General features: G+C 48.6%; 2 protein-coding genes across 4 annotated transcripts in view; both read right to left on the bottom strand.

Moving 5' to 3' along the window:
* Positions 1-15,049, bottom strand: part of LOC144495190 (uncharacterized) — a 984,403-nt gene that overhangs the window by 848,055 nt on the left and 121,299 nt on the right. The window lies entirely within an intron of this gene.
* LOC144495186 (dual specificity testis-specific protein kinase 2-like) overlaps positions 1-15,049 on the bottom strand; it is a 168,309-nt gene that overhangs the window by 119,836 nt on the left and 33,424 nt on the right. For all 3 annotated transcript variants that reach the window (XM_078215210.1, XM_078215211.1, XM_078215212.1), the window contains exon 2: positions 2,832-2,953. In XM_078215210.1, the coding sequence (XP_078071336.1) occupies positions 2,832-2,953 (122 nt within the window). The remainder of the gene's footprint in view (positions 1-2,831; positions 2,954-15,049) is intronic.

Here is a 15,049-nt window from a genome sequence, read left to right as displayed (position 1 = left end):
TACCCGGTCTGGCCTGCATGTGACTCCAGAGCCACAGCAATGTGGCTGACTCTCAACTGCCCTCTGAGGGCAACTAGGGATGGGCAATAAATGCTGGCCCAGCCAGCGACGCCCATTTCCCACAAATGAATTTTTTTTTTAAATTACATCAATCATTACCAAGAAAAGGTTAGGAGGATTAAAACCTCTTCTAACTTCTGAACAACTAATATACAGACTCACAATGACCCCCTACAGAACTCTTCCCACACACCTGAGCCCAACCCTTGAGTACAATGCCCACACCCCCAAAGAGGACACCCCACATCCACGAAGACTCCCCCCGCCACAGAATACCCTACAGCCCCATTGGACCACCCCTCCCCCCACTCCCTGCAACAACCGTTGGATTCCCTCCCAAGGCCTGACACCGGACTTTCACCACACGCACCCCTGGAGTCCTACTCTAAAACCCGATCTGACTGGAGGACCCCTTCCAAGGCCTGGTCCGAATGCTGCCCCTGAGACCTGACCCCCCCCCCCGACAAGGCCCGAGCCTACCTACATCTCCCCTCCCCCAGGACTGTCCTAACTACATATCGACGCAGACATCAAGTTTCTAAAATCATGACTAACCAGTCCCAACCCCCAGCATGAGTCCTAACACACCCTGCTCAATGCCCAACCATCCCATGCCCCCGAGGCCTGAGGCCTCTCCCCGCTGAGCACAACACGACTTGACCCTCTCCCCTAAGTCGTACCCACTTACTTTCTCCATGGCCTGTCAAGGACCTTTAAATTTGGCTGGACCTGTATTTTGCCAGATTTGCTTGTGCTGTAAAGAAGGGGGCCTGGCCTCCTTATATCTGACTGAGCTCCCCTTGTTGCTAGGCCCCAAGGATGTGCTGCACTGCCGGATCTCACATAACCTGAGTCAGAAAATCTAGCGAGATAGGATCAAAAAAAAATTCAGGTAAGAAGTAGAAATAGAGGGGCAATCCAACTCTGATTGCCACTCCAAAGAAGTTCAGGCCCCTCTCTGCCCCTCCACACTCGTTGAATATAACATCTTTGTCCTCACATAAATCCCGACCATGCAGCACTGAGGGAGCACTACACTGTCGGAGATGTCGTGTTCTGCCTGCCCCCTCTCCCAGTGGCTGTAAAGGATTTCCTCAGCACTATTTCCGAAGAAGAGCTGGGGAGTTCTGCCTGGTATTCTGGCCACTGTTTAATCCTCAAACAGCATCACTAAACAACAGATTATCTGGTGAGTTGGCAAACTTACTGCTTGTGGGATTGTGCTTGATGGCTGTCATATTTCTCACATCACAATACACTACTAAAAAGTTCTTCATTATCTCCAAGCTGTTTTGAAATGTCCCAAGCTGGTGAAAGGTGCTATCTTTCTGCATCTCCCTTTTCATCTTCTTCCATTGCTCCCATGATTTTTCCTCAGCCTTGCTGATTGGATTTATCTTCCCTTTCCCCGGAAGCAAGAGATTGTTATGGAGTTGGGAATGTCCCTGCAGTTTGTCAGCTGTGGCTCGGTGGCTAGCACTCTTGCATCAGTCAGGAGCTTATGGGTTCAAGTCCCAGTCCAGGATTTGAGTACAGAAATCAAGGCAGACACCTCTGTGAGGAAGTGCTACACAGTCAGAGGTCTCATTCATATTGACAAGACTAAACCTAGGCTCAATCAGCCCTTTCAGGTCGACATAAAACTTTGGGATGCCCTGTGGTCAGGAAAAGCACTACGTAAATGCTAGTCTTTGGGCAAAGTTTAAAGAGTGATGCGATTTCTTATTCTATCGCCCGAAGAATTGAGAGGGAATGCACCTCCAGTGATGTCAGCTGTCACGTGTCTATTTATTGGCTCCAGGTGAAACGCCTGCACCTCACTGAAGGAAACCCGCCTTAGAGGGAGTTACTAGCTAATCGAATTGGCTGACAGCTCTGTATCCCAGCAGAGCCATCGGGAGCAGTGACCACTGTTGGACCTGCAAGCAGTCCCGCTTGTCAATGCCAGAGTCAGGATGAAGCTAATTGTCAAGAGGAATCACAGCGAGGACAGAAAGGAAGACTCCGGGAAGAAAGCTTGATGTTTTGGCCCAATGGGTGCGTGGGTGGGGGGGACAGACCTGTGGGTGGGGGGGACAGACCTGCGGGTGGGGGGGACAGACCTGCGGGTGGGGGGGACAGACCTGCGGGAGGTGGAGGCCAGTTGGGAAGTGGAGCCAGTGAAGGAGGGCTCTTCCCTTTCCATTTGAGGCCCCACAATACTTCTCTTCTGTCCCTGACGGGATGCCGGTGGGAGTGGGGGTTGGCGGAGGGTGGGGGGGGTGGTTACTGGGTTAACTAGTTTGCCTGCTGTGCAGTGGGGCAGCCTTTAAAATTATCCCAAAGCTCATGCTTCTAGATTTGTGGTGGTGCGGGTGGATCGGAGGACATCCCGCCAGCAATATGATGTGGGACCCAATCCTTGAGGGGTGGAGAAGGCCACCATTGCCATCAGTGGCTTCAACACCTGCCCGCCATTGGCCTTAGCCACTTTCCGGGAAAATCTCGCAAATAGTGGTTATTTCTTCTTTGTTGCTGAGTCAAGATGCTGGAACTTCCTCTGAGCAGCACTGTGGGTATTCCTACAAGACACTCAACAGGAAGGCCCACCATCACCTCCTATAGGATAGCTTGACTTGGGCAGTAAATGCCGATCTTTCCAGCAATGCCAACATTTCAAATCAGATTCAGAATAAAAGGCATGATCGTAGAGGTAGATTTTACAAAATGTTGTGTGAGAGAGAGGGAGTGTGGAGAGATAAAGAGGGAGAAATGAGCAGCAAAGGGCTTACCGTAGGATGTTGGGGTGCGAGAGCCGGTTCATCAGTTGCACCTCACGTAGCATGTTGGCACGGTTACTCGGCAGCTTGTTCATCTTGAGGACCATCACCTGCCCAGATATCCGGTGTCGGACCTGAGGACAGACACAGACTGATAAGCATCGTCATAACCCAGTACCCCCAACCAAAGTCACCAAATTAGAGCCTGGTCAAAGCATTAGGACAACCAGACACTATCTGAAACACCAATGCTTTGTGAAAAGCTGTGCAGTGAGGGGGGATGGGGATCGGACTGATTAGGTTATTGGACTAGTAATCCAGAAGCCCAGACTATGATCCAGAGACACAAGATCAAATTCCACCTTGCAACTGGAGGAATTTAAATGCAATTCATTAATAAACCTGAAATTAGAAGCTAGTCACAGTAACAGTGATCATGAAACAACTAGATGTAAAAACCCATCTGGTTCAAGGAAGGAAATCTGCCGTCCTTATCCTGCCTACATGTGATTCCTGATCCATAGCAAGGTGGCTGACTCTTAATTGTCTCTGAAATGGCCTAGCAAGACAAACCGCTATGAAAAGCTGAATAAGAATTAAACTGGACGGACTACCTGGCATCAACATAGGAACTGGAAATGACAAATGAAACTTACTTGGCCGACACTGCAAAGTCCTCCTCATATCTTGGGGCTTGTGCCAGAATTGGGAGAGCTGTCCCACACATTAACCAAACTAATATAGTCACACTCACTAAATCACATCTTACAATGTACCAGACAGCATCATCCTTGGGCATGTCCTGTTCCACCAACAGCACCAACCAACCAGAGGTGGTGGTACAGTGGTGCACAGGGAGAGAGTCGCGCTGGAAGTCTTCAACATCGACTTTGGACTCCATGAAGTCTCGTGGCATCAGGTGAAACATGGGGCAAGGAAACCTCCTGCTGATTATCACTTAACGTTCCCCTTCAGCTCATAAATCAGTATTCCTCCATGTTGAACATCACTTGGAGGAAGCACTGAGGGTGACAGTGGCACAGAATGTATTCTGGGTGGGGGACTTCAAATGTCCATCACCAAGAATGGCTTGGTAGTATCACCACAAATCCGGCTGGCTGTGTCCTAAAGTCATGATGTGGAGATGCCGGCGTTGGACTGGGGTAAGCACAGTAAGAAGTCTCACAACACCAGGTTAAAGTCCAACAGGTTTATTTGGTAACAAATACCATAAGCTTTCGGAGCAGAGCTCCTTCGTCAGGGCTGAATGGCCCTCCTGTTCCTGTTTCTTATGGGTTTATGGTCTGCCTCCAGTTTGTTGAGGAAACGGGTTGTAGGTTGTAGTCCTTTGGTTTTGTTGGAGGTGGTGAGAGGATCCTGTATCAGTCTCCAACCTCATCCGCTGGCACAGTTGTCATGGAATTTGTTCATGGGTTTTGGGCATCGTTGGCACGGCAATTATTTATTGCCCATCCCTAATTGAACTTTGAGATAGTGGTCGAAGGAGCTCTGCTCCGAAAGCTTATGGTATTTGTTACCAAATAAACCTGTTGGACTTTAACCTGGTGTTGTGAGACTTCTTACTGTGTGCTAAAGGACAGAGCTGCTAGATTGGACTGCGACTGGTGGTTATGGAACCAACAAGACAGAATCTACTTGACAAAAGCAAATGACTGCAGATGCTGGAATCTGAAACCGAAAGAGAAAACGCTGGAAAATCTAAGCAGGTCTGACAGCATCTGTAAGGAGAGAAAAGAGCTGATGTTGAGAGTCCAGATGACCCTTTGTCAAAGGGATAATCTACTTGATCTCGTCCCCACCAATCTACCTGTTGCAGACCTATCTGTTCATGACAGTATCAGTAGAGGTGATCATCACACAGTCCTTGTGGAAACAAAGTCCCATCTCCATATTTGAGGACACCCTTTGTTGTGTGGAACCATTCCTGTGCAAAATGGGATAGATTCAGAACAGATCTAGCAGTTCAAGACTGAACATCCATGAGGCCCTGTGGGGCCATCAGCAGCAGCAGAATTGTACTCAACCACAATCTGTAACCTCATGAGCCTTCCAAAGTCACAGGCCTTCACAGCACCTTCCAAACTCACGATCTCTAACACCTAGCAGAACAGGGACAACAGGCACATGGCAACACCACCAACTGTAAGCTCCTTTGCAAATCACCCACCATCCTGACTCCGAACTACATCACCATTTCTTCTTGGAACTCCCTTTCTAATATACTCTGGGTGTAGCATCACCAGAAGGATGGCAGGAGTTCAAGAAGAGAGCTCACCACCACTATCTCAAAGTTCAATTAGGGATGGGCAATAAATAATTGCCTTGCCAACGATGCCCAAAACCCATGAGCAAATTCCATAACAACTGTGCCAGTGGATGAGGTTGGAGACTGATACAGGATCCTCTCACCACCTCCAACAAAACCAAAGGACTACAACCCACAACCCGTTTCCTCAACAAACTGGAGGCAGACCATAAACCCATAAGAAACAGGAGGGCCATTCAGCCCTTCGCACCTGCTCTGCCATTTAATAAGGTCATGGCTGACCTAACTGATGAACCATCGCAGGGCTGTTATCAAAGCTGACCAGATCAGGGTGCGGTGGCTCTCTTGCCCCCTGCAGTTAGCCGATGGGAGTCTTTACTTCAGCCTATCCATTTCCCATACCCTCCTGCTGGATAATCCCAATTCCAGACACTGGCTACACCATATCTAAATCCCAAAGCTGGGCCCTTATCTCTCCTGACTACCACCAATATGGACAAGGTGCAAAGAGTGTTTGAGAAGCCAGTAAACACTGCCTGGTATTGATGATAACAACACAGGGGAGATCACAAACTGTGTCACCAGGGTAAAAGACACAGCATAAATACCACACACTTTCACCCATGCACATCTCACCTGCACACCCATAACCACACAGATATCCAAACTCAAAAACAGCCCACACCACATATCTCATACCTGTGCAAATTCACGCACATACAAACACACGTACACACACATGCATGCACACACACTTGCGCATGTGCATGTGTTACATCCCGTCACTCTCACTCTCACACCTCAGCTTCAATGCACTCTGCCCTGGTCTGGCCTCAGCTTCACACAAACATTAAATCTTTCAAAATGTTACAGTGCAAAAAGAGGCCATTTGAGCCAAGGTGTCCATGCTCGCTGAATGCGAGAGTAATTCACCTAGACCCATATCCCTGTCTTTGCAACGTGTTTTCACTTTTGCAGGCCCCTATTGAAATTGTCTCCACCTGCTTTGTTCAGTGCTCAGGCCCTTTACCTGACAACGATATGCAGAGAAGTTTGCTGAGGTCTGATATTCCTAGGCGGAAATCACTAGGTTATACTGGCCAGTCAGCATTTATTTATTTATTGTCACAAGTAGGCTTACATTAACACTGCAATGAAGTTACTGTGAAAATCCCCTAGTCGCCACACTCCAGCACCTGTTCGGGTACACGGAGGGGGAATTTAGCACGGCCAATGCACCGAACAAGCATGTCTTTCGGACTGAGGGAGGAAACCGGAGCACCTGGAAGAAACCCACACAGACACGGGGAGAATGTGCAGACTCCACACAGACAGTGACCCAAGCCGGGAATCGAACCCGGGCCCAAGGCACTATGAAGCAGCAGTGCTAACCACTGTGTCACCGTGCCGCCCCAGGAGGGAATTCTGAAGTCATGACTCGATACAACCTTACATGAAGATAGTAATCTTAGAAACTTATACCTTAGAGGAAGCCATTGGGCCATCGCATCTGTGCTTGTTCTTTCTCTTGGGATTTTTTTCTCGGCGGCATGGTGGCACAGTGGTTAGCACAACTGCCTCACAGCACCAGGGACCTGGGTTCGATTCCTGGCTTGGGTCACTGTCTGTGTGTAGTCTGCACATTCTCCCGTGTCTGCATGGGTTTCCTCCGGGTGCATCGGTTTCCTCCACAGTGCGAAAGACGTGCAGTTTAGGGTTTTTTGGCCATGCTAAACTGCCCCTTAGTGTCTCGAAATGTGTAGGTTGACGGCGGGGGTGGGTATTAGTGGGGTAAATAGCTGGGGTTATGGGGATAGGGTCTGGGTGGAATGCTCCGTTGGAGAGTTGGTGCAGACCCAATTGGCTGAATGGTCTGCTTCTGCACTGCAGGGATTCTAGTACATTATTCTTCATTTTGTTCCACTATTAAATCTAGGGACTGTAAATTGGTTTACCCTATTTTGTTTTTGGGCACTAGGGTTGTCTTCAAAAGATGCCTGCACCTGTCAGATCGAAGTTGGGGCAGCATGCTAACTCTGTGTACCCATCTCCTCTGCATGATTGGAGAGTTAAGCGGCTCCTGTGCTGCCTCCTTCCACTTAATGCTGCTCGGCTGCCTTTACACTCAGTAGGGGGATCAAGAAGCGATGTTCTCGAAACACATTCTTCAGCCAGCATGTCCCATTAAAGGGAGGCTGCACTCCTGAACTGAAGGCTGGTGGAGAATCATTTTGGAGGATTGAAAATAAAGCAGGATGGCACACAAGACCAAGGAACATGCTGCCCGATTTACTGACTTTGCCTTGGAGGTGCCCCAGGTGGAATTCAGGAGACTTGCAATCATTTCCAAGGGGACTGGAATCCCTCACACACCAGTCTCAGAAGTGAGTTGGAACCTTGTTGTTAAAGGGGGCGATGCCCAGTGTTTGGCCCCTAGGACATGATAGCAGTGCAGGGAAAAGTACAATGACCTCACGTGGGCGGCCAAGGTAAGTAAATGCATCCCCACATTACATTTTATACTGACTGTGCACCTTTCATTTTGTTCCATATACCACACTCTATCACTCACCCAGTGGCAGTGTCTAACATTCAGCGCTCAAACTCCACCTCATTGGCCCCAATGTGGCGCTATGCAAGGCAGTTTCACGCTCACGGTCTTCCTGTAATGTGACAGCTTCCCATGCGTCCAGTTTATTTCTTACACTCTGTTTAATCTTTATTTCAGTCCTGCCAAATATTTATCCCTCAATCAGCATCACACAAACATATTATCACATTGTTGTTTGTAGAAATTTGTTTTGCTCAAATTAGCTGTTCTGTTTTCTACATTACAACAATGGCCACAAGGGGGCAAGGTTCAATACAGATATGCGGGGGACGTATTTTACACAGTGGGTGGTGGGGGCCTGGAATGCACTACCAGGCAAGGTGATTGAGGCAGACACGCTAGGATCATTTAAGACTTATCTAGATAGCCACGTGAACAGACAGGGAATAGAGGGATACAAACGGATGATCTAGTTAGGGACACATGATCGGTGCAGGCTTGGAGGGCCGAAGGGCCTGTTCCTGTGCTGTATTGTTCTTTGTCTATAATTCAGAAGTACTACATTGGCTATAAGATGCTTTGAGATTGTAGTAAGTCCTCGGAGGCAGAAGTCCCTTCACCAAAATCCCTTTATTTACCAGTCTGACAACAGCATACAGAGCACTTTTAGTTAGCGGTCTGCACTCGGAGTCCCAGAGGAACTGACACGCCTGGTTAAGTACAAAGCAAGAGGCTCCAGGATTGGCCCTGAATCGGGGACATTTTTTGGTGTCCAACCAAATGAACAAAATCAAACTAACTCAGAGACAACTCAAAAAAGGGCAGCTCCCTAAAAGGAGGGGAACCACCCGAAACAAAAGACAAAGTGGAAAGGAAACTTAAAACACCAAATTAAAATGTGATTAAAGGGGTCAATAATGCACCCCAGTCCCTATGGTGCCCAGCGAGCACAGAAGGCATCAACTGTGCCCTCGGACACCACATGCCCCCTCTCCAGGGACACCCGGCCGCTAATATAGCCGCGGTAGAGGGGAGACAGTCAGGTTGGACGACCCCCTCGATCGCCCGCTGCCTGGACCTGTAGATGGAACACCTTGCTAGGCCCCGGATCACGAGGAGGTCCTCCTCCTTCTCCGCTCCGGGTGCCTGCAGATCAGGAGCATGGGACTGAAGTGCAAACAAAACATCAATAAAAGGTTTTTTAGAAAACTGAAAAGGGTGTGCAATCTATAACATGCAACATAGACCACTAACCCTGGAAGCGAAATCTTACGGAATTATAGTCACGAAGCCCAAAATGCTGCCCCACTGAAACATTGATCACTTGGCCCAGCTTATGCCCCAATACCAAGTCTAGTATGGCCCCCTCCCTGGTTGGATTGTCAACATACTGTATCAAAAAACTCTCCTGGACACATCCAACAAATTGCTCTCCATCCGAGCCCCTGGCTGTAAGGGTGTCTTGGTCCCATCCGGCCCAGGGGACTTATCTATTTTCACACTTTCCAGAATTGCTAACACCTCCTCCTTATGAACCTCAATCCCGTCTGGTCCAATAGCTTGTATCTCAGTATTCTCCTCTCGGAGTGAGTGAGTTTGTGTGAGTGTATACGTGAGCGAGTGTGTGAGCGAGTGTGTGAGCGAGTGTGTGAGCGAGTGTGTGAGCGAGTGTGTGAGCGAGTGTGTGAGCGAGTGAGAGTGTGTGCGTGTGAGAGAGTGAGAGTGTGTGCGTGTGAGAGAATGAGTGCGTGTGTGTGTGTGTATGTTGTTATTTTAAAAGGATAATAATTGAGCAATGTAGATGAAATGCCTGCAGCTCTAGGGTTCCTCAGGGAGCTTCCAACAACACTGTTCCCTTCCCTTTTTTGTAGAAACACTGAACAATGCTTTGGGCTGGGCAGTGTTCCACAAACGTCTGCACAAAACCCTGCCATCCCACCCACTCACTATCTACTGCATGCTGCTTCAGCATGCTCCTCACTCACTCCGGGCTGATGCACTGAATGTCAAGGCTGCCTGCATGCTGGCAAAACACCCCCTTCCTCTTTCTCCTGCGACAAGGGAATAAAAATACAACAAGGCCAAACCAAACTTACAAATGCTTCACTCCCCTGCCCCTCATTCCTCTCAGGGAAATTGAACAGATCTCGATACCATTTCATAAGAGAGGAATATCCCCCAGTCTCCTGAATCACTAACAAAAATGATCCAATCATTGTTGTTTGTGGGATCCTGCTGTGTGTAAATCTGCTGCCACGTTCCTTACATTACAACAGTGAATACACGTCAAAAGTACACCATTGGCTGTGAAGCACTTTGAGACATCCTGAGGTTGGGATAGGCGCCGTATCACAAAAATCACAGAATGGTTAGAGCACAAAAGGAGGCCATTCAGCCCATCAGTCAGTGCCAGCTCTTCAAAGGGGCAATTCACCTATTGCTCCTCCCCTGCTTCTCTCCATAGCCCTTCACATTCCCATTTTGAGGGAATTAAGGATGGGCAACTAATGCTGGTCTTGCCAGCGATGCCCACATCCAATGAAAGAATTAAAAAATTATAATCCAATTCCTTCTTAAAAGCCTCAATTGACCTTGCCACCACCACACTCTTAGTGCATTCCAGATCCTAACCTCTCGCTGTGAGAATCTGTCTCCACCACACTCTCAGACAGTACATTCCAGATCCTAACCTCTCGCTGTGAGAATCTGTCTCCACCACACTCTCAGACAGTGCATTCCAGATCCTAACCACTCGCTGTGAGAATCTGTCTCCACCACACTCTCAGACAGTGCATTTCTCCTCATGTCGCTGTTTCTTCTTTTGTCAATCATCTTAAATCTCTGCTTCTCAATCCTTCCACCAATGGGAACAGTTTCTCCCTTTCAGCCCTGTCTAGACCACTCATTATTTTGAACATCTCAAATGCTAAAAGTAAAAAATCAATGCCAATTCTATCTTTCCTTATGAGTTTAGGATGCAAAATATCACCCAAATCCCATTTTATTTCCCTTGGAGATACTGCGCTATTAGTCTGGGTCAATTAGTAATGTTCTCGGCTCCAAGTCAGAAATGGTTCCAAATCCCACTCTAGAAACCTGAGCCAGTGCGGTATTGTGGGACCGTTGCACTGTCAGAGGCTCCTTCAGTACGGCACTGGACTTGGCAGCCTGGATACGCTCTCGCATATCTTGAGTGGGTCCACAATCTTCTGATTCAGGGATGAGAACAGCTCAGAACATTAAAATATTCTCTGCCAGCTTGACCAAGGACTATTGTGCTCCTGCAGGAAATCAGAAGAAGTGGGGAGGGCAGATAAGCTATCTACCATCTTTCAAATTTCAACAGACCATTTCTCAACGGCCTCTGGGGAAGTTGCATAAATAACTGTCAGTTTTGACCAAGCTATTTCAAATGTCGTTATTACAACAATGGGACACAAACAGCCATCCACCCCTCCCCTTCCCCCACTCCCTCACCTTCTCCTCCCCCTCACCTTCTCCTCCCCTCCCCTTCCCCCACTCCCTCACCTTCTCCTCCCCCTCACCTTCCCCCACTCCCTCACCTTCCCCCACTCCCTCACCTTCCCCCACTCCATCACCTTCCCCCACCTTCCCCCACTCCATCACCTTCCCCCACTCCATCACCTTCCCCCACCTTCCCCCACTCCATCACCTTCCCCCACTCCATCAAATTCCCCACTCCATCACCTTCTCCTCCCCCTCACCTTCCCCCACTCCCTCACCTTCCCCCACTCCCTCACCTTCCCCCACTCCCTCACCCCCTCACCTTCCCCCACTCCCTCACCTTCTCCTCCCCTTTCCATTGTTCTCATCCCATCCCCCATCCTCCTCCAGTTCTGCGTTGCTCTGATTCTCCTCCCTTTCCCTATCTCCCTGCATTATCCTCCTCTGTCTTCCCCATCCCCAACCCCGGTCTCCATCTAATTCCTTTTCCCATCCACCATCTCTGCTCCTTTCGCCCCTCCACTTTCCCCACCCCCTCCCCCAACCTCTTATACTGACCCCATCCATCTCCCCTTCTCCAAATCCTTTCACCTTCCCCATCATGATTAGTAAGTTTGGGAACTTGGGGAAATAAATAGTGATGTCTTGAGGAGTGCACATATTACAGAGAAGGAGGTGCTGGAAGTCTTAAAACGCATCAAGGTAGATAAATCCCCAGGACCTGATGAAGTGTATCCCAGGACATTGTGGGAGGCTAGGGAGGAAATTGTGGGTCCCCTAGCCGAGATATTTGAATCATCGATAGTCACGGGTGAGGTGCCTGAAAATCATGTCTTACAAATTTGATTGCGTTTTTTGAAGGGGTAACCAAGAAGGTAGATGAGGGCAGTGCAGTTGATGTTGTCTACATGGACTTTAGCAAGGCCTTTGACAAGGTACCACATGTTGTTGCATAAGGTTAAATCTCACAGGATCCTGGGTGAGGTAGCTAAATGGATACAAAATTGGCTTCTTGACAGAACAGTAAGAAGTCTCACAACACCAGGTTAAAGTCCAACAGGTTTATTTGGTAGCAAATACCATAAGCTTTCGGAGCACAGCTCCTTCGTCAGATGGGGTGGATATCTGTTCTCCAACAGTGCACAGACACAGAAATCAAGTTACAGAATACTAATTAGAATGCAAATCTCTACAGCCAGCCAGGTCTTAAAGGTACAGATAATGTGGGTGAAGGGAGCATTCAACACAGGTTAAAGAGATGTGTATTGTCTCCAGACAGATTCTACAAGCCCAGGAGGCAAGCTGTGGGGGTTACTGATAATGTGACATAAATCCAACATCCCGGTTTAGGCCGTCCTCATGTATGCGGAACTTGGCTATCAGTTTCTGCTCAGCGGCTCTGCGCTGTCGTGTGTTGTGAAGGCCGCCTTGGAGAACGCTTACCTGAAGATCAGAGGCTGAATGCCCGTGACTGCTGAAGTGCTCCCCAACAGGAAGAGAACAGTCTTGCCTGGTGATTGTCGAGCGGTGTTCATTCATCCGTTGTCGCAGCGTCTGCATGGTTTCCCCAATGTACCATGCCTCGGGACATCCTTTCCTGCAGCGTATCAGGTAGACAACGTTGGCCGAGTTGCAAGAGTAGGTACCGTGTACCTGGTAGATGGTGTTCTCACGTGAGATGATGGCATCAGTGTCGATGATCCGGCACGTCTTGCAGAGGTTGCTGTGGCAGGGTTGTGTGGTGTCGTGGTCACTGTTCTCCTGAAGGCTGGGTAGTTTGCTGCGGATAATGGTCTGTTTGAGGTTGCGTGGTTGTTTGAAGGCAAGTTTGTTTGTTTGTTTGAAGACTACCCAGCCTTCAGGAGAACAGTGACCACAACACCACACAACCCTGCCACAGCAACCTCTGCAATACGTTCCGGATCATCGACACGGATGCCATCATCTCATGTGAGAACACCATCTACCAGGTACATGGTACCTACTCTTGCAACTCGGCCAACGTTGTCTACCTGATACGCTGCAGGAAAGGATGTCCCGAGGCATGGTACATTGGGGAAACCATGCAGACGTTACGACAACGGATGAATGAACACCGCTCGACAATCACCAGGCAAGACTGTTCTCTTCCTGTGGGGGAGCACTTCAGCAGTCACGGGCATTCAGCCTTGGATCTTCAGGTAAGCGTTCTCCAAGGCGGCCTTCACGACACACGACAGCGCAGAGTCGCTGAGCAGAAACTGATAGCCAAGTTCCGCACACATGAGGACGGCCTAAACCGGGATGTTGGATTTATGTCACATTATCAGTAACCCCCACAGCTTGCCTCCTGGACTTGCAGAATTTCACTAGCTGTTCTGTCTAGAGACAATACACATCTCTTTAACCTATGTTTAATGTTCCCTCCACCCACATTGTCTGTACATTTAAGACCTGGCTGGCTGTAGGATTCGCATTCTAATCAGTATTCTGCAACTTGATTCTGTCTGTTTGCACTGTTTGAGAGCAGATTTCCACTCCATCTGATGAAGGAGCACTGCTTCGAAAGCTTATGGTATTTGCTACCAAATAAACCTGTTGGACTTTAACCTGGTGTTGTGAGACTTCTTACTGCAGGGGAGGTCCCAGAGGATTGGAGAATAGCCAATGTTATTCCTTTATTTAAGAAGGGTAGCAAGGATAATCCAGGTAATTACAGGTGGTGAGCCTTATGTTAGTGGTAGGGAAATTATTGGAGAGGATTCTTTGAAACAGGATTGACTCCCACTTGGAAATAAGTGGACATATTAGCGAGTGGCTACATGGTTTTGTGAAGGGAAGGTCGTGTCTCATGAACTTGATTGTGTTTTTCGAGGAAGTGACAAAGATAATTGGTAGGGCACTGGATGTTGTCTGCATGGACTTCAGTAAGGCCTTGGACGACAAAAGGTCCCTCATGGCAGGCTGGTACAGAAGGTGAAGTCGCACGGGATCAGAGGTGAGTTGACAAGATGGATACAGAACTGGCTCGGTCATAGAAGGCAGAGGGTAGCAGTGGAAGGGTGCATTTCTGAATGGAGGGCTGTGACAAGTGGCGTTCCTCAGGGATCAGTGCTGGGACCTTTGCTGCTATATATATATATATATATATATATATATATATATATATAAATAAATGATCTGGAGGAAAATGTAACTGGTTTGATTGGTAAGTTTTGTGGACAACACAAAGGTTGGTGGAATTATAGATAGCGATGTGGACCATCAGAGGATACAGCAGGATGTAGATCGGTTGGAGACTTGGCAGAGAAATGGCAGATGGAGTTTAATCCGGACAAATGTGAGGTAATGCATTTTGGAAGGTCTAATACAGTGGGGAAATGGCAGAACCCTTAAGAGCATTGATAGACAGAGGGATCTGGGTGTACAGGTACACAGGTCACTGAAAGTGGCAACGCAGGTGGAGAAGATATTCAAGAAGGCATATGACATGCTTGCCTTCATCAAACCAAACTACCCAGCCTTCAGAACAGTGACCACGACACCACACAACCCTGCCACAGCAACCTCTGCAAGACGTGCCAGATCATCGACACAGATGCCATCATCTCATGTGAGAACACCATCCACCAGGCACACGGTACATACTCTTGCAACTCGGCCAACGTTGTCTACCTGATACGCTGCAGGAAAGGATGTCCTGAGGCATGGTACATTGGGGAACCTATGCAGACGCTGCGACAACGGATGAATGAACACCGCTCAACAATCACCAGGCAAGACTGTTCTCTTCCTGTTGGGGAGCACTTCAGCGGTCACGGGCATTCGGCCTCTGATATTCGGGTAAGCGTTCTCCAAGGCGGCCTTCACGACACACGACGGCGCAGAATCGCTGAGCAGAAACTGATAGCCAAGTTCCGCACACACGAGGACGGCCTCAACCGGGAT

Source organism: Mustelus asterias, chromosome 6, assembly GCF_964213995.1.
Source record: "Mustelus asterias chromosome 6, sMusAst1.hap1.1, whole genome shotgun sequence".
Lineage (NCBI taxonomy): Eukaryota > Metazoa > Chordata > Chondrichthyes > Carcharhiniformes > Triakidae > Mustelus > Mustelus asterias.
This window is presented reverse-complemented; position numbering and strand designations above follow the sequence as displayed.